Source organism: Labeo rohita, chromosome 21 (assembly GCF_022985175.1).
Source record: "Labeo rohita strain BAU-BD-2019 chromosome 21, IGBB_LRoh.1.0, whole genome shotgun sequence".
Classification (NCBI taxonomy): domain Eukaryota; kingdom Metazoa; phylum Chordata; class Actinopteri; order Cypriniformes; family Cyprinidae; genus Labeo; species Labeo rohita.
In genome coordinates, this window is record NC_066889.1 from 24,602,213 (window position 1) to 24,629,783 (window position 27,571).

The 27,571-nt window shown below is 34.5% G+C and overlaps 1 protein-coding gene across 6 annotated transcripts in view; it reads right to left on the reverse strand.

The window, feature by feature from the left end:
• LOC127152235 (probable E3 ubiquitin-protein ligase HERC1) overlaps nucleotides 1-27,571 on the reverse strand; it is an 80,786-nt gene that overhangs the window by 23,116 nt on the left and 30,099 nt on the right. The window contains exons 22-56 of one of the 6 annotated variants that reach the window (XM_051092775.1): nucleotides 27,072-27,228; nucleotides 26,390-26,684; nucleotides 26,228-26,306; nucleotides 26,086-26,134; nucleotides 23,242-23,480; nucleotides 22,936-23,133; nucleotides 22,676-22,796; nucleotides 21,776-22,016; nucleotides 21,324-21,478; nucleotides 20,224-20,483; nucleotides 20,003-20,107; nucleotides 19,748-19,915; nucleotides 19,427-19,666; nucleotides 17,967-18,050; nucleotides 17,640-17,856; nucleotides 17,018-17,327; nucleotides 14,853-15,637; nucleotides 13,141-13,342; nucleotides 12,509-12,666; nucleotides 10,902-10,985; nucleotides 10,182-10,389; nucleotides 9,953-10,080; nucleotides 9,640-9,848; nucleotides 8,189-8,457; nucleotides 8,060-8,112; nucleotides 7,778-7,975; nucleotides 7,499-7,673; nucleotides 5,596-5,845; nucleotides 5,210-5,426; nucleotides 4,245-4,507; nucleotides 4,033-4,160; nucleotides 3,801-3,925; nucleotides 2,792-3,007; nucleotides 2,572-2,699; nucleotides 1,269-1,468 (exon numbers count right to left, since the gene is read on the reverse strand). In XM_051092775.1, coding sequence (XP_050948732.1) covers nucleotides 1,269-1,468; nucleotides 2,572-2,699; nucleotides 2,792-3,007; nucleotides 3,801-3,925; nucleotides 4,033-4,160; nucleotides 4,245-4,507; nucleotides 5,210-5,426; nucleotides 5,596-5,845; nucleotides 7,499-7,673; nucleotides 7,778-7,975; nucleotides 8,060-8,112; nucleotides 8,189-8,457; nucleotides 9,640-9,848; nucleotides 9,953-10,080; nucleotides 10,182-10,389; nucleotides 10,902-10,985; nucleotides 12,509-12,666; nucleotides 13,141-13,342; nucleotides 14,853-15,637; nucleotides 17,018-17,327; nucleotides 17,640-17,856; nucleotides 17,967-18,050; nucleotides 19,427-19,666; nucleotides 19,748-19,915; nucleotides 20,003-20,107; nucleotides 20,224-20,483; nucleotides 21,324-21,478; nucleotides 21,776-22,016; nucleotides 22,676-22,796; nucleotides 22,936-23,133; nucleotides 23,242-23,480; nucleotides 26,086-26,134; nucleotides 26,228-26,306; nucleotides 26,390-26,684; nucleotides 27,072-27,228 — 6,914 coding nt within the window. Of the gene's footprint in view, nucleotides 1-1,268; nucleotides 1,469-2,571; nucleotides 2,700-2,791; nucleotides 3,008-3,800; nucleotides 3,926-4,032; nucleotides 4,161-4,244; nucleotides 4,508-5,209; nucleotides 5,427-5,595; nucleotides 5,846-7,498; nucleotides 7,674-7,777; nucleotides 7,976-8,059; nucleotides 8,113-8,188; nucleotides 8,458-9,639; nucleotides 9,849-9,952; nucleotides 10,081-10,181; nucleotides 10,390-10,901; nucleotides 10,986-12,508; nucleotides 12,667-12,857; nucleotides 12,920-13,140; nucleotides 13,343-14,852; nucleotides 15,638-17,017; nucleotides 17,328-17,639; nucleotides 17,857-17,966; nucleotides 18,051-19,426; nucleotides 19,667-19,747; nucleotides 19,916-20,002; nucleotides 20,108-20,223; nucleotides 20,484-21,323; nucleotides 21,479-21,775; nucleotides 22,017-22,675; nucleotides 22,797-22,935; nucleotides 23,134-23,241; nucleotides 23,481-26,085; nucleotides 26,135-26,227; nucleotides 26,307-26,389; nucleotides 26,685-27,056; nucleotides 27,229-27,571 lie in introns of all 6 variants that reach the window. The other 5 variants (XM_051092774.1, XM_051092776.1, XM_051092773.1 and 2 more) reach the window with 5 other exon arrangements.

The following is a 27,571-nucleotide window of genomic DNA, read 5'->3' on the forward strand; positions in this document are numbered from 1 at the left end:
ATATATATATATATATATATATATATTAAAGTTAATAAATATAAAATTTATGCAATATATATTTATATATAATACAAAGCATACATAAATATGAACATATATACATGTAAGTATTTCCTAAATATATACATACATGTGTATTTATATTTACACATAAATATACATAGTACACACACATATACAAACTTTTATTTTGTAGCCGAAGGATCGCGATTAATCGATTTGACAACACTAATATTTTTAAACTGTAATGTTCAATTAAAATGTCAAAACTTCAATACATATACCAAATGTATACGTCAATAAAATAAAATATTAAAAACTTATTTTATTTCAGCTAGTTTCTGTACTAAAATAAATAAAACTAAAACTGAAATACTACAGACATATTTAAAATCATCAAAAACTAATAAAAATGACAAAAACACAACAAAATTACTAAAACTTCAACTAAAACTAACCTGAAAGACAATATATATATACATACATATATATATATACATATATATAAATATATATATATATATATATACATATATATAAATAAATAAACGTTCACGTTAATAACAAAAACTGTAACAGCATCTTAATGATAATATAAAACAGCACTTGTTGCTATTTCCGTTTCATTGCCATATTAAAGGGGACATCGGATACCCATTTTCATTAGCATTCAATGAAATGTCTTCATGAAATGTCTGTTACATAGTTTGGTTAAAATTCCTCAATGGTCATGTATAGCAACACCGTTATTACCTTGTTAAAAACAGCTCTGTTCACAGTAACCCGTTTCGGTGCATGTCTCTTTAAATGCTAATGAGCTAATGCTCACCCCACCCCTCTCTTCCTTTTTTGTGTGTTCGGTGGCGTGTTATGTTCAAAAACAAAACAATTCCACTCCATCCTCAGTGGCTCTGATGTCGGGAGAAAATAAAGATGGCGGACAGCGTACAACTGGTTGAGGGCGGGAATATGCTAATAAGGGACAGTCCGTCAGCAGTCGTGGGTGGAGCTTGAGCAGTATGACATCATATTGTTCAGAAAATTAAAACTGCTTGAGGATTTTTATCATTGGTGCTTGTGTTCACACACAGCTAAGACACATTTATATGCAAGCACCATGTAAAAGTGAATTTTGCATCTGATGTTCCCTTTAAGAAGTGAGTGAAGTGTGTAGTAACACCCTCAACAATTTGCGAATACTAAAGTAGGTGAGCATCTAGTTTTGTAAATTGTTGTAATGATTATTAACCATATGGTAAACTCACACTGCCATTATAAGACGAGGCTCTGGGCCTCTCCCGGGCAGAGGGCACCACTCAGCCGTATTGACGATGCCCGTGTGGAACAGAGAGTGGAGGGTGACCCATGCGCCGCTGGCACGACCCCAGATTTTCACCACCTCAGAGCGGCCGACAGACAGCAGCAGATGTCCGGTAGGGTCCCACCTGAGCGCACTCACACTCTCCTGAGAACATAAAAGCAAGAACAGGTTTATTTGTGAAAATACGTGTTCAGTTTCACAAAGCATATAGCAATCTGTATGTGTGAAGGTGTGTGAAGAAATCCAATTTATTTTATCGATTCAGTTCATTTGGCTTGTTCAAGTCATCACTCAAAAGTTTCCGAAAAGTCTCCATGTTGTAAAACTATGTTATAAATGTAATAAAATGTATTTTTGTAATGGAATACATTACTGTTCAAAAGTTTATGGTTGGTAAGAATTGGTAATAGTAAAATGTAATTTATTCCTGTGATGCAAAGCTGTATATACACACACATATATATATATATATATATATATATATATATATATATATATATATATATTATCATTATTATAGTATGATCTATGTCCTGCTCAAAATATTTATTTTATTTTTATTAGAAATGTTTTGTAACATTATAAATGTCTTTAGTTTCACTTTTGATCAATTTAATAAACATTACAGATTAAATTATATAACTAAGGCCGTTTTATTAGCTTTTTTCTGTTTTAGTTTAGAAAAATAAAATATTAGAAAAAACTAATAAATATTGAATATAAAAAATTAATAAAATAAATAATCTAATAAAATATTTGTATTTTAAGTAATACAATTACTAAAACAACAAGTAAATAAATATAAATTAAAGCTTTTTTTATTATTTTTATGAAAAACAACAAAAATGCATTAAATTACTTAAAATAAAGGCTGATTCAAAATTATTCAAAACAATAACAAATGCTATAAGGAGTATATAAATATAGTATATAAATCAATTAATAAATACTATAATAGTGTATAAATATACTATGATCACTGGTAACAACAGAACATTGTTTCAGGAGCAAATTAACCTTTTTTGATCCATGATTATGGTAACAAACATTTTTATTTATTTATATATATATATATATATATATATATATATATATATGTAAAAATGTACATATATATTCTAAATTCTAAATTAAATACAAAAATTTAATTTAGAATTTATTTTATTTTATTTTTATATTTTTTGGCCAACCACACATCGTTATTGTTGAATGAGTGTTTGTGTTTGCTCTAAAGACTCCAAACTCACAGGAAATGCTGTTAGTAGAATGGGCGGGTCTGTTTCGTAGCTCTCTGCTGTCGCTAGGAGAATTTTGCCATCAGGATAGCCCACGGCAAAAGGTTTATCAACACTGTACCAGGCCAGACACTGAGGTGCTAAAAAAAAAAAATTGTAAAAAAAGTTCACTCACCATGGAATTATTGAACACACATTAAAACAGGGATCTTCAACACATTTATGGACCAACCTTCTTTCCTGTAGCAGTGAGTGAGCTCCGTTCGGTCCACTCTCAGGTCATCTGTGACCTCCAGCCAGCAGAGGGAGCCATCTAGTCGGCCCACCAGCAGACTTTCAGGAGGGCTGACCTGACTGCAGGCTTCCTGACTGAGGAACGGAGTAGAGGTCTGAACCCAAGAGAGTGCAGTGACCCAAGAGGACTGAGCCTCGATGTGTGCCTGAGTACCTACAGAAAAGAAGAAAAAACACAAACGCTTTCAAAAGCGAGTGTATACTACAAAGATTTTGTCCAATACATATTAAGCTAATGCACATAATATCCTACAGGATGTATTTCTATCCATCAGGACTTGACTGGATTGTGACAGTAAGACTATGTAATTAATAGTCAGGACAAGAACCACTAATGAAATTAAAAAAAAAAAAAAAAAAAAAAAAAAAACGTCTTAGAACAACCTAGCAATTGCATGCAAGGTGACTTTTGCATGGGCAAAATCACATTTTTGGCAGAAAATGTAAAATACTTAATACTTAATACTTTAATTTCAATATTTTTTGTTTAAAATATATTTTAGAAATATTCTTCCTCAACCACACTACATCCAGTGATGTTAAAAGCAGTTTTTGGTAAATTAAATAAAGCTAAAATTAAATAAATAAAAAGAAAAATAAATATTAGATAACTAAAATATTAAAACAATTAAAAAAAGAAAAAGCTACAATTAGAAATGTCTTGACAACTAACCGTAATAAGTTTAAAGTTACAATTTACAATTACTGAAACTATTACTGTGATAAATATAAATTAAAGCTAAATAGAAAAAAAAAAAAAAAAAAAAAAAAAAAAAAAAAATCACATAACAAAATCATTGCATTAACTTGCTCTTGCAATCATTTATAAATTACTGTATACCCATTCAATTACATATAAGATTTGGCAGCAGAAGTGCTCTGTGTGTGTGTCTGTATGTGTGTGTGTGTGTGTGTGCGTGAATGTGACAGCAGGATGCTGGTCTGACCATTGACGGTCCAGATGTTGATGAGTTTGTTCTGGAAGGCGGCCAGTAGAGTTCCCCCTGCGCTCCATGATACGGCAGACAACAGATGAGATCCCATTGAACCATCTGAGCTCTGAGCATCCTCACTGCAGAGACAACACACAGACACAGAACCATCAGCGCCCAAAACATCCATTTCAATCTCACTCAACACAAAAATCATTTCCCAGTGATGAAAAACAAGCTGTCTCACCTGATGCTGCAGGTGTGCGTATGCTGAAGTTCTGCTGTGTTCGGCGTTACGGCCCAGAGTCGAACGGTCCCGTCCTGTGAGCCAGTGGCCAACAGACCTTGTTCTGTGTTCCAGCTGCAGCTGCTCACCTACAAACACAACAGCCAATTGGAAACAAGTCAAGGCATATGTATACTTGCAAGACATCTAGCATGTTTCTACTGTATCTTTACCCTGTTCTGATGTCCTTCCAGCTTCTTGATTGGACACTTGCGCAGATCTCCGGCCATGTCGCTGTATGTCTGGGGTCTGGCCGTGTTGTCTTTCTCAGAGACCGCCAGGGCCTGGACCAGCTGTTGTGCCGCCCATTGTCGGTGTCTGCTGGTCAGCCTGGCTGACAGGGCACAGGCAGCGAGCGCATTAGCCAGCTCCAGCGGCCCGACCCGCGTCCCCGCTTGAGACAGAGGGGGACCTGAGGGTGGAGGGCTTCCGCCTTCTGTCCAGTGACATGTGGAGTTAATTAGGGTTAATTAATTCCAAATCATTAACTGCCATTTTAAAATGATATATGGGTGTCACTAGAAGGGAAGCAGGGTTCTAAATCTTTTGACCACTGTCCATGGCATTTCCATAAGTTTTCCAGTCACTGTTAATTTAATTTAATTTAATTTAATTTAATTTAATATTTTATTTTATATTTTATTTATTTTATTTTATATTTTATTATATTTTATTTTATATTTTATTTTATATTTATTTTATATTTATTTTATTTTATTTTATTTTATTTTATTTTATTTTATTTTAATTGGATTGGATTGGATTGGAAATATTTACATTCACTACACCTTTCCTTACTATGATTTCACATTTTCTATGACTTTTCCAGACCTGCCAATCATATCTAAAATTTCCTAATACTTTAATAAACAGTTTAAGCAAAAAATATTTCCTGATAGTTACAGGATTTCCTTGTCATGTGGCTATTTAAAAAAAACATAAATATGCAAACATGTTACAATTTTTGAAATACGAACTTAAAATGTCAGGAGGTACTTATATAAATAAATATTTAAATAATTAAACATTTCAGGTCCAAGCGTTTTGAATGACAAAGTTTGGCAATCACTGGTCTAAACTAAAGAAAACATTTCTGAAACATTTAAAATATATATACTGCTCGGAGAATTTTTTTTACCCTTTGATTCAGTGGATTCGCTTCTTTCCACATTATAACGATATCGGACACCTTTCTCTGTCAGCAGGGACACCAGACTCTGTGTAACCAAGAAGGTGGGCGGGGTCAGTTCTCTTGGCTCCTGTGGCGCCCCCTTGAGTGCGGAGCTTTGCCTCATCCTCTGCTGTGGATCAGTGATAGCGCTGATGTTCATCCCTGTAGCTGCTGCCATGAGATCCTGAGAGGAAGGACATGCAGGTGAGACAGCATGATTAGGCAGAAGACAGGATGATTAAACAAGCTGAAAGGAGAGAATGATGAAGAGCATAGCAAGGATAATGAGGTGAGAAACATTAGCGGAGGAGACAAGAAAGACGGTTGGGAGGGAGGAGAGAGAGAGAGCGTACCTGAGTACAGATGTCCACTAACTCTCTGTACGCAGCAGGACTGTGGGACACTAAACTGCCAATAGCAGAGCTGAGGAAGGACAGGAAGGCGGAGCCTGTGCGATCGCTCACAGAGCCACGCCCCAATCCCTGCTGGTCCACGCCTGTGTGGATACGCCCCCCTGCTGCCAGACACATCAGCCGCACCAGGATACGGATGTCAGCCAGACCCAGAGCCTCCAGACCACTGGACTGATTACACACCGAACTACTGAAACACACAGTGACAGACTGTTTTCAAAGGTACATCATATTGTACAGTAACATATACACAGACAGTGTAATTTTTTTTTGTTGTGGCATTTTGATGTGACATTTTTTAAAAATAAAATACTATAATACCCTATTTCTGCAGTTATATTTAATATTGTCTTGCTGTAAAAAAGTTATAGAAGTAAGAATGTTTTATAAGATCATTATGTTCAGAAGAAACTATTAATTATGCAATTAATTATTTAATTTGTAGTTTCACCAATATTTGGATTCCCACCATCAGGAATCCTGTTCAGTGACAGGTCATGAAAACAATAAGAAAAACATTTAGATCTGTTGAGTAGTAATACTTCACAAATACTTTTTTCCAATCCTTTTTCACTCAGAATACTGTTTAACTAACATGAAAGGTCAAAAGTATAACTGTAAAATACAGTCATGTTCATTTCACCTCACTAATACAGTATTTACCTCACTCATTCCTTTCTGTACCACATTAAATATTAATATTATAATATTAAGTATTGATTAAATACTACATTTATTTATAACTGACATAAAAATACAAAATAGGCTTTTTTAGCTTGATGCTAAATGTTCAATATTCTGTTTTTTTTTCCCTTTTCTTTTTTGTTTTTTTTAACAATAAAAGAATCATTTGAACACAAAATAAATCATAAAATCAACAGATCATAACAGTAATAAATTTTGGATTTGTGTGTGTGGGGGGGTAAGTGACTTAAAACTACAAAACAATTGACTACAATTCTTGAATAAATTGAATTGAATATACTGAATAAAATAATCATTTTAATAAAATCAGTCAGAAAAATCAACAGATTTTATCAGTTTTGTAATAAATTTTAATAGATAAAACTTGTCACATTTTGGATTTGTGTGGGAAAAACTGACTTAAAAATACAAAATAACTGACTAAGTTATTAAGTTTTGAATAAATTGAATTAACTATATAAAAAAATAATATGAACACAAAATCAGTCAGAAAAACCAACAGATCATAACAGTAACACATTTTGGATTTTACTTAAAATACAAAATAATTAACTTTTTACACATTTTTGAACAATAAAATAATTTTTAATACAAAATCAGTCATAAAAATAAACAGATCATAAGAAATATCAAAACTAATTAAAAAAACAAAACAAAATTATGATGTAAATTTTCTGTATTATCTATTCTGTATGATCTGTGACGTTTTTTAATATAATAATATTCACAATATCCATTGTGAAGGAGATTTAAAAAAAAAAAAATGCCAATTTTAAAATTTCCTGAATGGCTAGTGAGTTTAAAAAACAGTAAGAAATACTGGATTTGTGTGAAGGAGTTTATTGTTTGGCAAGGAAAGATTTTTCCAAATGGATTTAAATAAGATAAAATGTATTAAAAAGAATAAATAAATCAGTTAAACAAAATGTAATGGGCAAGAAAAGGGTAACACATTTGTTACTAATGAGTGTGATGTTGATGGGTAAATGATTGAATTCTGCAAGGCTTAGATTCCATGCAGATCAGTCAGACACTGATGGATCCATCACAGCATGACATGTCAGATTCAGAGTGCAGGAGTTCACAAAGCAGATGATAAATTTTGTGCCGAGAGAAGTCAGGAATGAGTGGGTGTTACCTGGTGGAGGTCTGTGAGAGAGCTCTCATCACCATACTGTAGGCCAGCAGGATCTGAGCGGTGGAGGTGACTCTCCTCAGAGCCAACAGTCTCTCCTGCGGCTCCCGCAGGGATGCTGCCTGCTCCCCGAGACTCAGAGGAACCGAACAGCTTTTCAGCTCGGTGCTGACAACACCTAGACACAGAAACAAACTTCAACCTGCTGCATTTCACTCAGATTTTGAAAAGCTCTAGGAAATATGTAGGAAAGCTGTAGGAAATATGCCACTTAATGATCACCTTTGTAAAGCAGGTTATTGTCGCCGTTGACCGAGCCGCTGACGAGGGCTCCGAGGGGGTCGTGTTCAGTAAAGGGGATTGGGTCCGGCACGGGCTTCTTCTCACTTAAACCTAAGGGTCTCAGAAGAATCCCGAAGTCCTCCAAACCTGTAAGCCGGTCTGAGTCTGAGTCTTCCTGGTTACCTATATCCCATTCATCTAATACACACACATTTAAATCATTACACTTTATTGATTTAATAAACTGCGCCGTGTTTGTCATTTAAAAGTTTGCATAAATACCTTCTGATGTACCATCTAACTGACCAATCAGATCAAACGCCAAACCTCTTGCTCTGAAAAAACAACATCTGGATTGTTATATAGCAAAGGTCAGTGGCTACAACATGTTTAACGTTTCCTCATCCTCACCTGTCTTGTTTGGAGCTCATAACCCCCAGGTTGGAGGCCAGGTACTTTTCCCTGCATGCAGTGCACAGGAGGTAGTATGGGCTGCCCGATCCACATTCGCCTCCGAACCAGCCGTCCACGTAAGCCCCGTTGCTGCGATAACCACGGCGGCCGGCGCTCTGACCGCAGCCCGGGTGGTGGCGCTTCATGTGGTTGTTGAACTGCAGGGTGAGAGTGTTACACAGCTCACACTCCACCATCTCATGAGGCTCTGGGTGCTCATCTCTGCCCTGGGACAAAAAGAGACGTGTGTTCAGTCAACACTGAGATCGATAAAATAATGTTAGATAAATGTTAGAAAGGGAAATCAATAAATGACAGAAATAATGACAAAATGGTAGACGACAGAATAATAATATGATAGACAGAATGACAGAACGATAGAATGACAGAATAATAGACAAAACAAAAGAACAATAGATAGAATGATAGAATGATAGATTGATGATAGATAAATAGAACGAACAACAGCTAAAGCAATAGACAGATAGAATGATAGAATTACATAAAATGAAAAAGATAGACAGAATGATAGAACTATAGAACAATAGATAGAATTATAGAACGATGGGTGGATGGACGGAACAATAGAATGATAGAAAGATATATAGATAGAACGCTAGAACAATAGAATGACAGAATGGCACAACGATGGATGGATGGATGGATGGATGAAACGACAGAACGATAGATATAACAATCAACAGAACGATAGACAGAACAATGTATAGAACAACAGAATGATAGAACGATAGGTAGAACAATAGAATGATAGATGGATGGATGGATGGATGAAATGATAGAACGATAGATAGAATGACAGAACGACAGACAGACAGACAGATAGATAGATAGATAGATAGATAGATAGATAGATAGATAGAAAGAACAATTGAAGGATAGACAGAACAATCAAAAGATCGATAGAATGATAGACTGATACAACGATACATAGAGAACGATAGATAAACTGATAGAACGACAGATACATAGACAGACAGACAGATAGATAGATAGATAGATAGATAGAAAGAACGATTGAAGGATAGAACGATCAAGATCGATAGAATGATAGACTGATACAACGATACATAGACAGACAGACAGACAGACAGATAGATAGATAGATAGATGATACAACGATAGATAGATAGATAGATAGATAGATAGAACAATCAAAAGATCGATAGAATGATAGACTGACAGACAGACAGACAGACAGATACACTGATCAGCGTAGATAGACAGAATGATAGATACATAGACAGACAGACAGATAGAAAGAAGGACTGAAGGACAGAACGATCAAAAGATCGATAGATAGAATGATAGACTGATAGAACAATAGATACACAGACAGACAGACAGACAGACAGACAGATAGATAGATAGATAGATAGAATCTCCAGTACCTCTACCATCCACAGTGTGTCTCTCTCGGAGGTGATGAACTCTGGCGTGAGCAGCTCCTCATATGGTTCTTCCTGGTACGGGTCATCCATGTAGCCCAGCTCTGAGTCGTCTTCAGCAGCAAACGGGTGCGTTTCAGCCCGCTCCGGCCATTCTGCCACACCCACGTCCTGTCTATACAGCGATGGGACAGGACTAGGCGACGGGGAGTCTGAAACAAGCCAGACAGGTAGCAAACTCATACATGTCGAATTAAAAAATATCTATATTTTTAAAGACAACAAACATTTTAATGTTACTATATATGATTCTGACCTGCTCTCCTGAAGGACGTTCTCTGACTCACTCCGGACCGTTGCCTCCGTGCAGGTGGAGGTCTATTCCTGGTGAGGTGAACATCTAAGAAGTTCTCTCTCTCCACCAAATCCAAACCTGCCAACAGACTGGAAAACACATCAGGAATACATAAGGTTGGTTAGGATTTGAATTAATATGCATGAGATCACCTATCACTGATTAGGGCGTAGTGTATATGTGAATTTACCTCTCGTTGGGTTCTCTGCTCTCCTGTAGGGTCAGAGGAGCAGGAGACTCGGGGCACTGGACCGTCTCTGGCCCTTCAGACGAGGGCGTATCAGTGGCGCCCCCTGCAGACGAGCCTTCTCCTGCCTGCTGCTCCTCTGTGATAGGATGTTCCAGCATCCAGCTCGCCAGCACCTCGATGGTGCGTGAGTCCACCTCTCCAGTGACTCCTGAGAAAGGTCACAAAGAGGTCAGAGAGAATATCCAATACAAAAGTGTAGTTAGTCACACTTTTATGACTTTATTTATTTATTTTTGTATAATTATAATGTTTAAGAAAATGTAAATATGCAATAAAAATAATTACAAATACAAAACATTTATATACAGAAGCTGAATTTTGTTGAACTGTGAATACAGCATTCATAACACAAAATAAGACTTCATGCGGTGCTCCACTAATATTTCCCATGATTCAGCTGAGTGTTTCAGTGGGGAAGAACAGTGAGGGGTGAATTGAAGCAGGATCTCATGGGGAAGTGTAATGAGTTTATTTACTGCAATAACAGCATCATTAGCAGTCAAAAATAAATAAATAAATAAATAAAAATCAAAAGTACAAAAGCACTGCTGTCATTGGTTTCTTAGTCATTAAAAATTCAATAAAGCTTTGTAACATGATTGTCTCCTCCTTGGCAGGTAGGAATGAGTCTGGCTAGATGTTGCAAGCACTCGCTGGTACCTGCTGCCTCCATGGCCCTGTAGATGTGTCTCATTGAGAAGCCCATTTCAAGCAAGCGCACTGGGACAAACATTTGGGGCTGTTCTGAAGGACAGAAATGAAAATATTCAGTGATGAATCAGAACTGGACTGTCTGGACTGGGCTGACTGATGACAGGAAAAGATGATCAGTCAGGAAAAGACACATTTATTTACAAAACATCCGCATTTTCAAAAATAAAGCACAGTGGTAAAAATTGTTCTAATTTTTAGATTTTAATTTATTAAGTTTAATATCTGAGACCACTTTAAAAATCAGGAATCTTTTTAAAGTACATACAATTATTTAATATAAAACTGAATATAAAAGGAATTAAAAATATTCCAGAAATGATAAATAAAAAATGTGGATAATATTAATTTTTAATATAATATTAATTTTTTTTTAATTAATTTTACAAATTTTCAGTTTACTTTTCACACAGGTTGATACACTGATAATATAATTAAATATATTAAGTATAATATAAAAACTACAATGCCATTGTACTACAAATTCCATTTAATTTTTTAAAATTAAATTTATTTATTATTTTTTATTATCTGAGAACACTTTGAAAATCTTTTTATTTATATTTACATAAAAATTTTATTTACATAAAACGAATATATAAATCTAATATAAACATAACTAAATCTTATAAAAAGATAAATAAAAAATTAGAATAATATTTCAGCAAGTCACTAATCAAAACTGTGAAAGAAAATAAACTAAGACATTCTGACATTTTTTTTTTATGTACACATTTTTTATGTAATAATTTTAACACATTTTTAATTTACCTTTTGCACAGATTGATACACTGATAATATAATTAAACATATTAAGTATAATATAAAAACAAAATATAAAATACATGGACTACAAATTCTATTTATTTTTTTATTTATAATTTTTTTTATTTTATTTTTAGTAAAGTTTAACATCTGAGGCCACTTTGAAAATCAGGGATCTTTTTAATTTACATACAGTTATTTCATACATAATTTAATATAAACAATTAAAAATATTCAGAAAATGATATTGCAAATGAATGAAAATAATCATTTTATTTTTATTTTGTATTTTATTTGCATTTAATTTTATTTATTGATTTAAAAAAATCAACTTACCATTTATACAGATTGATATGCTGATAATACATTTAAATATATTTAATGTATAATACTAAAAATTAATTTAAATAAATAATATTTTTCACTAGTGGTCTCAGCTTTTTGGACCCCAGTGCATAAATTAAATATATTTATAAAAGAAATGAGTCTTGTAATTCATTGTGAGATTCAAGGTGCCATTCAATAGGGAGTAAAAATGCACGAAAAGGCAAACAATGTCTTTGCAATCAGTGAGCACTGTACGTGACAAACCAAAAAATCCAAACCAAGACTCAAGTGTAAAACATGCACAGGCATCAGGGTTAAGTTAAAGGCGCTACATAAACCAATCTCAACATCAGTTTATAAAAACAGATTAAATAAATAGCTGGAACATCATCCGCTGACCAGATGAACCGTGTCCATGGATGCCACATGCAACTTGTATTCCAGGGTTTTTCTGGATGTCTTACCCACAGGGGTCCTGGTCTGTCCGCAGGGCTCCAGGAAGCTGGTCTGCTGCTCAGTGAAGCCCTCACAGGACGCTGAGCTTGTCAGGCTGAGCCCGGGGGGCAGAACCGGACTGTGGACGAGACCTGCCAATGTGGGAAAACGCGCCAGCACCATCCGCCTAGAGGAGCCCAGCCACACACACATGCACACACAGACAGAAGAACCGCTAGCACCTGCTCTAGAGCAAACGTTCAGCTTGAGCGTGTGTTATGTCAAGGTGTTAATCACCCTTGTTTCTTTAAGCCATGCTCAGACGCTTGAGGTTAACAGGAGCATGTGTTTATGAGGTTATAACACACACACACTCACCTGTATTCTCACTCACACTCTCAGTAACCTGTGTGTGAGTGTGTGTCTCAGTTGACGGCGATCTGGAGTGAGAATATCCAGACACGTCAGAGAGTTTACTGTGTGTGTGTGTGTGTTTGAGAGAGTCTGAAAACCTGTCTCATGTCCCTTTCATTCAACTCTTTAGATGCTACAACAAATTGTCATTACTTTATAGAACTTTATAATAACTTCACTAATTCATAGGGTCCTTTAAAATACATAAATTTTATTAATAATTGGCTTGGATGAAAGAGAAACTCACTGTAGGAGGTTGATGGGCAGGAAAGGGTTGAAGTTCTCCAGGCCGTCAGCCTGCAGGGCGGTGAGGAGCGAGGCTGTGAGGTCATTGGTGGAGGGTGAAGCTGACTGCCCAAAAATGGCAGTGCCTTCAGAGCCATTGCTGTATAGTGAGACTGAACTGGAGGATTTGGACACAGGCTGAGAGGATGAGTGACCCCCTGAATCTGTGTACACAGACACAACAGAACAATGAGTAAAATTATTAAAATGTACAAAAAAACACATATTAAAATTAAAAACTCATATGTTAATAGTAGTAGTAGCCTTTCCAAGCGATATGAAATACCACTACCACTACTACTACTACTATTACTACTACTATATTAAAGTTACTAAATTAAATTATTAAATATATTAATTAATAAGTAATAAAAAAAAACTAACAGTAATGATTTTTGCATATTTTGTACATTATTATTTTTCTAAAATTAAATTGCTTTATATGGTCATTGTGCTAAAATCAATGCAATATTAATTGGACAAAATTTACTTTTAACCACTAATAAAATATTGTTAGATGTATTAATGTTGCATATACAAAAAAAATAAAAAATAAATATAATATAATACAAATGTACATGTATAAAAAAAACAGATTAGATATATTTGTTTCTTACTATTTAAAGCTAGATATGTAAGTGATTACATTATAATTAACAAACAAATTATAATATTACATTATAATAAAATCAATAATAAAGTTTTAAAATTAAATGAAATACTGTACAAGTTTAAAATTTAAACAGCAAAATATCAAATTAATTTTACAGACTTTTGCTTTTTTAACATTTTTGAAATGATATCAAAATGACTAAAAGTTAGTAAATTGTATGAATAAATAATAAAAAAAAAAAATTATGAATAAAAAAAATCATTGTATTAAAATGATTAAATTCTATTATTAATTGAGTAATACAAAAAATAAACAATGGTAATAATAAATATACTTATAACAATGATTATTATATATTTTGTGCATTATGTTTCCTGCCCTTTGCCTTTGTTTTTATGATATTTAATTATTATATTAAAATTATTAAATAAATGTTATTATTGTTGTTATTAATAATAGTAATAATAATTATAATAATAATATACATTACTGTATTAAAATGATTCAATTTCAAAATTATAATTAATACAAAAATAAACAATAGTAATAAAAAAAATATAATAACAACTATGATTATTATTACTGTATATTTTGTGAATAATTTTACTGACTTTTGCCTTTTTATCACATTTAATAATTACATTAAAATTATTAAATGAATGCTAATAAATTCTAAAAAAAAAATAAAAGTAGAAATAAAAAAAATAGTAGAAATATTAATGTATTTTTATTATTATTAGCCATTTTTACAGACATTTAGCTATTATTTTTGTTTTACTTTTGCCTTTTTGCCTATTAATAACAATAATCATAATACATTAAATAATCATATTAAAACTATTAAATTACATTAATAATTAAACAAATAAATAAACAGCAATAATAATATTTATTAGAATAATAATAAATTATTTATTAATTAAATTATTATATTGATTAATTATATTATCAAACAACATTAATTATTGAATCATGAACAAATACATTTTATTATTATTATTATTATTATTATTATTATTATTATTATTGTTGTTGTTGTTGTTGTTGCAAAAGCTCCAGACCTTTGTGTTCTTTGCTTCCGTCCTCCTGCAGTTTGCTCAAAACTCCTTTAAAGATGATAATCTGGGCCCTCTCGAGGTCTGATAAAGCCATGGCCTGTTTGATCGGACAGGGTCTGACGGCCCACTTCACCATGCTCCGCACCACAAACTGCAGCACAGAGCGCAGCTCAGCACTTTCCTCCCCTCCAGCAGGGGCCTTGGCTGGGTCAGGGCTTGTTACACTGACCCCTGTATCTGATTTGGGAACCAGGAGAAGATCCGTGAACTTCCCGCAGCTCAGAATGACAGTCAGAGACTTTAGCGCCCCCAAGAGGAGGTATGAAATACGAACTGCACGCAGTTCCAAAGCAAAGAAGTCCACTCTAGGTTGTGATGTGAGTATCGGCGGACAGGGGGCGCCAGCACGCTCCTCGTTTGACTGTATGAGGGATCTGAACGTGTCATCTTGGTTCTCATCTCTCCTCTCTTCCACTTTATTTCTGTCCTCATCCACCGGACAGCTCACTCCCTCTTCGTCCATCATAATACGAGAGATGTCCTCATCCAAACGTCTCTCCAGCTCGCTACGCGGGCCGCCCTCTGAGCTGATTCGGTTTCGTGGCAATCCAGATGTTTCAGATGATCCGGAAGGAGGCTCCTGCTCTTCCAAGATGCCGGTCATCAGGATGAGATCGAACAACACGGACGGCTTGATTCCACGGCAGCGGGACACGTCCAGCTGGGGGACGTCGCACGGCTCCAGGGAGGAGAGAGGCGTGTCGCTGGGTGACCAAGAATTCAGGAAGCTTTGGGTTAGTGGGACCACAGCAGGTCACAAGCAGTATGAAGATGAGGAGAGGAGTGAGACGGAAGGGGCAAGACAGAAATAAAAGATTGGAAAGGAAAGGATACCATGATTAGAAAAAAATGAAGGGGACAAAAGACAATACAAGAAAAGGGAAGTGAAGAAAAGGAAAAAAAGACGCATGCAACTGGCAAAAAGAACAGGACAGGTATAACATACAAAATACACAAAAATTACAATGGCATCTGAATCATAGAAACCAGTGACAGTGCTGGAGAACAGTAAGTCATAAGGCACAACACTATTTTACTCTAAAATTATTTAAAATAATTTAAAATATTTTGGACAAGGACACAAAATATGAAAAATATATATTATTTATTCATATTTATTATCATTTATTATTAATATATTTTTTCTTAAATTACTGACATTTTCTTAAAAAAAAAATATCTTTCATATGGTCACTGCATTAAAGTTAAACTAAATACATGTAACATTAATTGGACAATATCTACTTTCAACCACTAATAAAATACTGTTAGTAAAAAATAAAATACTGTTATTAATATTGTTCAAATATTAATTTAATTATTGTTAGCTATTTTTCCTTTTGCTTTTCTAAGCTACATGAAATATCACTACTTAATAATAATAATAATCATAATAATAATCATAATCATACTACATTTTATTATTGTATTAAAATGATTAAATTATAAATTAAAAACAATAGTAATAATAAAAATAATAAAGCTTATTATTATTGTATATTTTGTGTTATTATTTTTACTGCCATTCACCTTTTTATTATATTTATTTAATTATTACATTAAAATTATTATTATTATTAAATTATAAATAAATACAATTAAAAATATTTAAAAACAGTATTAATATTAATAATTGACTATTTTATTATTGTAAGTTATTTTTACAGACTTTTGCCTATTAACTATTTTTTGGATATCTGCATTTTTTTGCCTATTAATAATCATAAAACATTAAATCATTATATTAAAATTATTAAATTATATCAATAATTAAACTAATAACTAAACAGCAGTTATATTATTTATTAGAATAATAAATTAATTAATTAGTTAATTAAATTACTAATTTAAAATTATTAAACAGCATTAATTATTGAAACAAATAAATAAACTTTATTATTATTATTGTTATTTCTACTACTACTACTACTAGTCTACTAGTAGTCAAGTTATTTAGATATATATATATAAAATGTGTGAGAAAAATATTATATTAACAACACTCAAATTTTAAAGTCAAACTAAATACATGCAATATTAACTGGATAATATCACTTTCAAACATTAATAAAATATAGTGCTCTATACATGTATATTTGTGTCCTTACCTCACAGTAAAATCAGTCTCCTCCCACTGAAGCTTAGCCAGGGGGCTTCCCTCTTTCAAGACCCCGAGCAGGGTCGCCCGTCGACCGCTGGGTTTGTGCAGGCAGGTCCCTCCAGCACGGAGACCGCTGTCCACCCCTCCGATCAGGGCCATGACAGGCCAGACTTCAGTGCACAACACGCTGAGCTGGGCATCAGAGAGCCCCGCTGGACCAGAGAGGTGGTCTGTCGATGTCCCAACATCGACCCAAGCAGAGCCCCTCTCTCTGTTCACCCCACATTTCTCATCAGACTCCTTACTGGCATGACCTGCTGGCAGAGGACAAAATACATTAACCTTTAAAACACAATTAGTCCTGCAAACAAGATGCCTAATCAACATTTTAAGTCTAGAAAAATGTTTTAAAAATGTATAAATATATTTAGATGATATTTAAATGCATTTAGATATATTTTGTATTTTATCTATTTTAAATACCTGGTTTATTTTTAGTTTTTTATTTATTGTAGCATTTACATAGCATAGAGAAGCTGACACACAAGGTCTAAAACATTTCCCAAATGATTAATTGCAACGATGCCACTATATGTAATGTGTTATTTTTAAGCAAATAGTTATCTGACCTATCTTGGCTTGACCCTCTCTCATGAGAGGGTTGATGAGCTGTAGTTTGTTTAGCATGTGCTGGTTGATATGTTGAACCCAGTCATCGTTTATGTACAGTCGTCTTAGCAGCTGAACGGTGGACTCCAGGAGAACCGTGGCCCGTGGGCTGCACAAGGGCTCCCCTGGCAGAAGATCGCTTGGCATGCCACGCATCTGCAGGTCACACAGCGCCACCTAAAGGCCAGGCGAAGAACAGCAGGGTTTTGAAAGTTAAGAAATGATGTTATGTAACTGTATAAATTGAATCAAATGGACTTAATGGTGTAGAGGTTTCATAGGCTGACCTTTTCTCCTGGGTTGCTGCTGTAGAAAAGAACACAGGGGTAGAGCTCTGTGGCGTCCACTCCTTCAAACGCTAGCTTGGGCTCCTACACACATAAAAACAACTCATATTTCTGTTTTAGGCTCATTACTGTTTTTACATTATTATTTTATTTTTAGAAAAATATTTTCCATGCGCATAGAGCTTAACTTGCATTTAACCTAATATATTTTTTTAATTTTGCTTGCAAATGCATTTTAGTTTGTTGCATTGTTCATAACTTCATAATAATCATAAGTTACATAGAATGTTCAGCAAGAAATAATGTAATACAGGACTTTATCTAAGTTGTGTTTTTATTGAATCATTAAAATTCTATATTTTTTTTAGAATTAACACAAAAATATATACTTTTTCCCAACTGATGCAACTGATGTTAAGCTGAAAATAAAAAATTACAATAGTTTTCGCAATTTTTAAAGGGCATCTATTATGAAAAATTCACATTTAAAAAGGTGCCATTTAAGTTTTTACAAGAAAAACTTTTTCCTTCAAAATAATATGCATGTCCATTAAATCTATTCAGTTCTTTTAACTGAATTCCAACTTTAAATGTTCTACTAGCTTATAAATCAAGCAATACTTTTTGTCAGTAATTATAATCCATATATTATTGTACCTTAAATTAACAACGTTATGTTTAACACCAAAGCTCCAAAGCTTGTTTTAAAAAAAAAAAACAACCACCATATTAAATCTGTGCTTTGTCTATTTTAAATGTGCCTATATTCCTCATTTTTATATGAAAACTTATATATTTATTTATTTATTTATTTATTTATTTTTAATTATTATTATTTTTTTTTTTTACATTTATTTTACACTGACACAAATTTAATGAAGTAAATTCATAGGTTAAATCTGGGATTTGTCTATTTTAAATGTGCCTAAATCCCTACATTTTATTTATATTAATTTTCGTCATAAGCATGTGATCTATGATGAAAAACACTACATGAAAGCTTACTGCAACATATTATATATTTTTTTCTCCAATCATAATTATACGAATCCCAAAATAACTTTATCTATGAAATACAATTATTGTGAATCATTATTTTATTTTATTTTACTTTTTACATTTTATTATTATTATTTTTAATTAATATTAAATTAATATTATTTTATAAATATTAATTTCTAAGCAAATTCATAGGTTAAATTTGGGATTTGTGGATCATAATTTTTATATGAAGCCCAAATTAACTGTCGATGAAATACAGTTACAAAATAGGCACATTTAAAGCAGGCAAATCACAAATTTAACCTATGAATTTGCTTCATTAAATTTGTGTCAGGGTAAGATAGTAATAACTTTGCCAAAATAAAATAAAATAAAAATTAAATAATAATTTGCAGAACCAAAGAAACCAGTGGATGTCACAGGAAAAGCATTCAATCTAAGGTCAAACACACACTGACCCTGTTGTTTTTGGCGAAAGAGATTGTTCTGGCCTCCATGTCTAGGATGCAGGTGATGGTGTCGCCCTGGGTGAAGGAGGGCAGAGCTCGGCCCAGCTCTCCTCCATGATACAGGCTACCGCTGTAGGCCCGGTACAGCCACATGTCTGTGGTTGTGCGATGATTGTAGTCCCGTATGGGCCATCGTGACACTCCAATACATGTTCCTTCATTTCCCCTGTTCTCCTTAGTGATATAAAACTAAGATATGGAGACAAAAAAATTTGAATGCAGACCTTGTAAAAGACAAGGGACACCACTGACTGCATTTTGTATTGGTACCTTCCAGATGAAGCATCCCGATGTGATGGCGGTGGTGGCCAAACCGTACCCTTTTCCCCCGGATCCATGAGAGAGTACATTCCCGCTCTCCAGAGAACAACAGATCAGTTTATGTGGGTCGAAAGAGAAATCACCAATAGGAATGCATTCATCTTCACTTCCGCCGTCCTGGAAGACACATAAGCACATATTAAATAATCTCAAATGCGTGACAAATACGACTGGGTAAATTTGGACAGAGATGAGTTTAAATACCCTATTTGAGTTCTCTGAGGTTCTCTCTTTTTCTAAGTTTTTCCTCAGGGCCAGAGGTTCCTCCCACATGTATGTGGACAGAAGGCTAAATAACTGATCGACAATCTGAAACACAACAAAAATGACATGGCAAATGCTTATTATGCCAGAATCAATCTACCTTTTCTTTAGCGTCAGGTGAGAAAAAAAAAAAAAAAAAACAACACTTTTTTTCCCCTCACCTGTTTCATGACGACAGGGTCTGAACAGGCAGGAAGAAGAGCTTCCAGAATATGGAAGGCCAGCAGCTTCGTCCGCAAGTTGTGAAAGCGTGGATTTCCAGAGCTGCATTTGTACGCAATAATCGTCATCAGTGGGTCAATCCACTTAACAAACGCCGAGACTCTTTTGGCAACTCTTAGTGACAAAATGCGTCTTAGGAAGACTAAAAAGTCAGCGAGCTGGGACTCCACGACCCTGCTGCTACGAATGACATCTGCACCTAAAATAAAACAAAAAACATAATATAAAATAATATAATTCATAATATAATAACACTAAGCAGTAATAAAAAACGGTAACATTTTGAAATATCACTACAATTTTAAATTCTTTAAAAAAAATTGTTAACAAATAGCAAAAAAAATTGCAATGACAAAATATTTAGTAATATATAATGATAGTTCAGATAGTTCAAATAGTATTTTACCTACTCATAATATTGAGAAAAAAATAATAATAATGTAAAATGAAAGTAAATTATAAAAAGGTAATTTTAAAAAAAGTAATTTTTTAGTAAAAAAATGCTATGACCACATATTTCGTTCACATTTAATATTTACGTCTCGTGTGTGTGTGTGCGCGTGTGTGAGAGTGTATGTATGTGTGTGTATATATGTATATATATATATATATATATATATATATATATATGTATATACGTATACGTATATATATATATATATATATACACACATACATATACACATACATATATATATATATATATATATATATATATATATATATACAAAAATAGTTCAGTATTTTACCCACTCATAATATTGAGAATAAATAAATAATAATAATAATAAAAAATAATAATAATGTAAAATTAAAGTAATTCAATTAATTAGTTAAAGAATAGTAAAAATAAAAATTGCTATGACAAAATATTTAGTTTACATTTAATGTTTATAACTAGTGCGCACGTGTAAGTAAAAAAATTGGGGGGGTAAAAAAAAAAAACTGCAATGGCTACATATGTAATTTACATTTAACACTGACACACACACACACACACACACACACACATACTGATTTTTGTGTTGTAATGACTTACTTTCTATTTTGGAAGTTTCTTCCTGGATGTGCTCTGTGGAATCCCTCTCTAGCACCTCCTGCTGGTGGACTGCATGTAACAATCCCTGCAGTTGCTCACTCATTACATCCATGAGAGCCTGGGACACTTCCAATGGCAAGGCCTCTTCACAGGAACTGGAAACAAACACACACAGTTTTATTTAACTGCAGCTGTACAACCTAGGTTGTCTGCAGCCAGGTACTGTTGCTTTTACTGGCAGAGGGGATGTTTGTTGATACGAAAACATTCATATGAAATTATGTTTTGGAGTTTCTTTAATATGCAAAACTGTTACAGTAAAGCTGTATTATGATGTAGCAAGAATAATGCTTTGAATGCAATTATCTAAGGCATCAGTTTTCAATATGCAAGGTTTTCAAAACATATCATGGGACGTGCTCTGTATTTAATTATCAAGTTTATAATCTCACCTGGCCGCTATGGCGAATATCTGCAGGAGTCTGGCAGAGGCTAGCTTCACCGCCCCACCGAGCTGCATGTGACCGGACATGGAGGCGGCCAGCCAGCGCTGGTTCACCAGCACACAGGTGTTATCAGTCAGGGTAGACAAAATCTCCAGGACGCCACATTTAATAATCACCACCAGATCCACCGGCTGATAGTGGAAGTTCAGAGCAAAGACTGTAGCTAACAGCAGGTGCTGATAAGAGCCTGAAATGAAACAAATAAATTACTACTTAATTAAACTGGCGTATTATTAGAGAACTAGGACTGTGCCAAAATACAAAATACAGACAAGCTAAATATTAACCACAAAGCAATGATCACAAATTAAAGTCTGTTTGAATCAATTTTAAAAAGTCAGTAAAAAAAAAAAAAAAAAAAAAAAAAAAATGTAAAATACAATAATAATTCTACTTTTATAAAATGTGCATGCACAGTACAGTAACTAGTACAAAAGGTACTGTATAGATTAAGTTTATTATTTTTAGTAACATTAAGATGCATCGTAAAGTACAAAATGATTCATTTAAATTTACTTATTATTTACCCTGTTTTATATTATAATTATTAAAAATTTAATAATGAATTTAATATAAAGTAAAATTAAATTAGTAAAAAAAATGCAATTACTCAATAATGCAACTTCAAAATAATAAATACAATCAGTATTATTTACATTATTTTTAAAATATGCATGTATACTACTATTATAAGAAGTAATTTAAAAAAATAAAGATTTATATTAAAGTGTCAGGTGAAACACACACACACAAAAAAATTTAAGTTTAGATAACTTTCTTTTTTTTTTTTTCTTTTTAACTTTTTTTAGGCAAATGCTGCATGCATGAGTAAGAAGCATTACCCACCAGCCTGTTCTCTCTCTAGCGCCACCTTCTGTCTGAGCACACGCACCAGTTGCTGATACAGCGTGTGAGCTGCAGACTGCAACTCCCTCTGAACACCGATAGGAGCCGACTGAGTCCCAGCCTAGACACAAATCAACATTTCAAACATCATATCTCAATAAGAATACAGGCCTAGCTTTCAACAAAAAACATTCATGCATGATATGTTGGAAAAAGCTGTGCTTTGTATTCGAAGAAATGTCATAATCAGCTTATCTTACGGTGTAATGGTGAATTTTGTTGTTAGATGCCGCTAGACTTCCAGTAATCGGTGCTCCCAGCCCAAAGCACCCAGAGAGGAACTGCAGCTGCACTGACTGCAGGAGGCCTGGAAAACGAGGAGGCGCCAGAGAGCTGACACTCTTTTCTTCCATCTCTGACAGGAAGGAGGAAATCTGACACAAGGCCTCCAAACGCACCTGAACGGAGGGTATGAAAGCAACTGTAATGGCTCTACATCTTTATTAGTACTATGTGAAAACATACAGCTACTTGTTTAGTAAATGGATCTGCAATGGATTTCCCACCTGAGCTCTTTGGTGTTGCTGTGCCATGGCTACGGTGATGGCTTTGGGATCCACATGTGCACCTCCGTCTTTGTCCACAAGAGGAGAGGTTCGGAGGAGGCTCCCACACAGGAAATGGAAGACCTGGCCCAGGATGGGTGTGCCACCTCCGCCCGGGCACAGCACGGTAGTGGGACTGATGCATTGCCGCAGTCGCTCCCAGGCATCTTTCATGATGCCCAAAGAGCAAAGTGGAAGGCCTTGCAAGAAACAAGGCTAATTAGCGCAGAGGCGTGATATTTAAGCTAACTAAAACTATTGATTCTAGTTTATGTGATAGAAGAGAGAGAGAAAGATGCAATGCGAGTTATCAGACATGCAAGATCAGATTAGAAATGAGGGATCAGATGTGTGATATACAGTGACATCAGAAATCAGATCAGGCATGAGAGATCACATGAGATATGTAAACAAAGATCAAGTGTGAGATCAGACATGTGAGATCAGACAGGTGAAACGTAGGTGATTAATTATTTGAAGTATATGTGAGATCAGACATGCAAGATCAGACGTGAGAAATCAGAAATGAGAGATCAAACATCACATCAGATATATCAAAGATCTGACATGTGAGATCAGACTGGTAAAAGATCAAAGATGCAACAAATCCAATATGTGTGAGATCAGATATTTGAAATCAGATGTGAAAAATAATGTGACATCAAATATGTGAGATCAATTATGTTAGATGTGAGAAAAAACACATGAGAAGATCAGACAGTTGATAGACATGACAAACCAGTTTCGTCAAAGATATGAAATGTGAGAACAGATAGGTAAAAAACAAATCAAAGACGCTATGTGTGAGATCAGATAATTCACAACTAAGATGTGAGATCGGACACAAGAAATCTTACATGTGAGGTCAGATATGTGAGCGATCAGTTATGTTAGAAGAGATTAGAGATGACACATTAGAAATTAGAAACGTGAGATCAGACCGTTGATATCAGACATGTTTCGTCAGATTTGAACTGTGAGATCAGACAGGTAAAAAACAAATCAAAGATGCAACATATCCACTATGTGTGAGATGTAAACTATCTACAATCAGACACAAGAAATCTTACATGTGAGGTCAGATATGTGAGATCAGTTATGTTAAATCAGATGTGAGATGACACATAAGAAATTAGAGACATAAAATCAGACAGCTGATATCAGACATGTGAAAAATCGGACATATAAAAGATCTGACATGTAATATCAGACAGGTGAAAGATGCAACAAATCCAGTATCCAGTAGATGAAAGAGTTCATACATGTGAGATCAGTTATGTTAGTCAAGATATGTGAGAGGAAACAGATCAGACATCTGATATCAGACATGAAAAATCAGTCAAAGATTTGACCTGTGAGATCAGACGGTTAAAAAAATTATTCAAAGATGCAACATATCCACTATGTGTGAGATCAGATATTTATATATGAAATATAGGAAATATATGAGAAATTAGAAACAGAAGATGAGGCAGTGGACATCAGAAATGAAAAAAGTCAAAAATCTGAACCGTGAGATCAGACATATCAAAAAAAACAAATCAAAGATGCAACATGTCCACTATGTGCGAGATCAGATATTTAAGATGTAAAATATGTGAGATCAGACGCAAGAAATCATACATGTGATATGAGATATGAGATCAGTTTTGTTAAATGAGATGTGAGATCACATAAGAAATTGGAAACATGAGATCAGACAGTTGACATTATACGTGAAAAATCAGATATGTCAAAGATCTGACATGCAATAACAGGTTAAATATCTGGTATGTGTGAGACCAGACATGCAAGATATCTGAAATCAGATGCGAGAAACCATACATGTGAGACATGACATCTAATAATATCTAAACTGAGATCAGACAGGTAATAAAACAAATCCAAGATGCAACACATCCACTATGTGTGAGATCAGATATGTGAGAGATCAGTTATGTTAGATGAGACATGTGAGATGACATTAGAAATCAGAAATGAGAGATCAGAGAGCTGATATCAGACATGAAAAATCAGATACATCAAAGATCTGACATGGAATATCAGACAGGTTAAAGATCAAGGATGCAACAAATCAGATCATATCAGATGTGTGAAATTACACGTGAGATCAGATATCTGACAGATCAGCTATGTTTAATGAGACAAGAGATGACAAGAAATTAAAAATTTGAGATCAGACAGCTGATATCAGACATGTAAACAAAATATGTGAAAGATCTGACATGCAATATCAGACAGATTAAAGGTCAAAGATGCAACAAATCCAGTATGTGTGAGTTCAGATATGAAAGATCTGAGATCAGATGTGAGAAATCACACATGTGAGATCAGATATGTAAAAAGATCAATTATGTTAGATGAGACATGTGAAATGACATGAGAAATTAAAAATGTGAGATCGGACAGGTGATATCAGACGTGAAAAATCAGATGTCGAAGATCTGACATGCAATATCAAACAGGTGTAAGGTCAAAGATGCAACAAATCCAGTATGTGTAAGTCAGATATGCAAGATCTGAGATCAGATGTGAGAAATCACACGTGAGAGATCAGTTATGTTAAATGAGACATGTGAGATGACACATTAGAAATTAGAAACGTGAGATCAGTTAATATCAGACTTGAAAAATCAGACACCTCAAAGATCTGACATGTAATATTAGCTAGGTAAAAGATCAGATGCACACGAGTGAGATCAGACAGGTGACATCAGTCATGTTAGAGATGAAGCATGCAACAGATCCAACATGTGAAAGATCAGACTCATAATAAAGTAATATGCTACTTCATATACCACTCACCAATTTTATTTTTGAATGAGCCTGAGGAGCTTTTAGACTGATCTGGTGTCTTTAAAAGAAAGACAAAACAGATTACAAATGACCCAAATGAGAGATTAATTCACTGATATTAAACTGGGGGGAACCTGAGAAACATAAATACCTCTCTCTCACTGCATCTTCTCTCAGAAGAGGACTGTAACTCCATCTTTGCTCCTAACGCCTCATAGTAGGGTGGAGATCTATGTAGTGAGAGTGTTTTATCACTTTCAGGTTTTTTCACACCCGAACATGCAAATGTTTTGTAATTGTACACAACACAAACCTGGCCAAGCTGCTCTCAGTAGGCGTCTGTGAGACACTCTCCTCCTGCCAAGCAGCTCGGACCCCCAGCAGCAGGAAAAGGCAGCGGGAGACCAGCAGGTGGCAGGCTGCTGGGAAGGACAAGCCCTGGTCGGTGGTGTTGTGGTGGTCCCAGGGCCGCTGGGGGGGCTCCCTGTCTGGTGTCCCGGGGCTCTCAGTGCTGCTGGGTAACGTGCTAGTGCCAGACGACTCATACACAGTTTCGTTCTGTTGGAGCTGCATGGCCTCACGGGTGGCAAGGAAACACTGCAGCACCTCTGCGGGGAGGAGGACACACACAAATAGTTTACGATTACACAATACAACACCAGAGGAAGTATTTTAGAGCCAATAATGTCAAATTAATCCCAAACATGATCAGAGTCCTGACAAAAATCTAGTGCATGTTCATATAAAATACAAATCAAAAACTTTGCAAATGTCCTGTGTGACAATATTTATACATATACTAAGTAAATTATTCAACTGATATATATGATTTCAAGTAGTTAATCCTAGAACTGTGTCGCCAAAAAAAAGTGGGTTGGAAACCACAACACTAGGATTGTCAAACAGACCCGCTGGTATATATTACAACCGAAGCACACACTCGCTCTGTGAGGGAAGAACACAGAAAGCAGCGTGTTTACCCGGCAGGTACATACTGCTGATGCTGGGCGTTTCCTCCTCTAAGGGATCGTCCTGGTTGTGTTCAGCTGTATGGGGTGTCTGGCTGCTGGGATCTGCATCTCTTCCTGTCTGCTCTCCTGAGCTGCCCGCTTCCTGCTTCTCCTCACTGGGGCTCTGAGAGCTCAGTGAAGCCTGGACAGGATGAAACATTACTTTATGAAAATGCTACGTTGTCCCTGGTTACTGTACATCAGCATAAAGAAATTGTTTTAGAGTAGAGATGCAAAGCAAAGTAAGAATCGGCCAATAAAGGCTTATAAAAATAATTTATGCCAATATGCATAAATTTAGGGGGTACTGTAGGCCTAATTGTAATAAAATAAAAAGTAAAACACAAATAACATTAAGATACTTGTGTTTCCAGATAAAGCAAACAGTAATTGATGTCAGGCAAAAAAAACAAAAAAAACAATTTAAAGGTCAAAAGCTATAGTTTATATAAATAAAAATCACAAACATGATACTTGCAAATTAA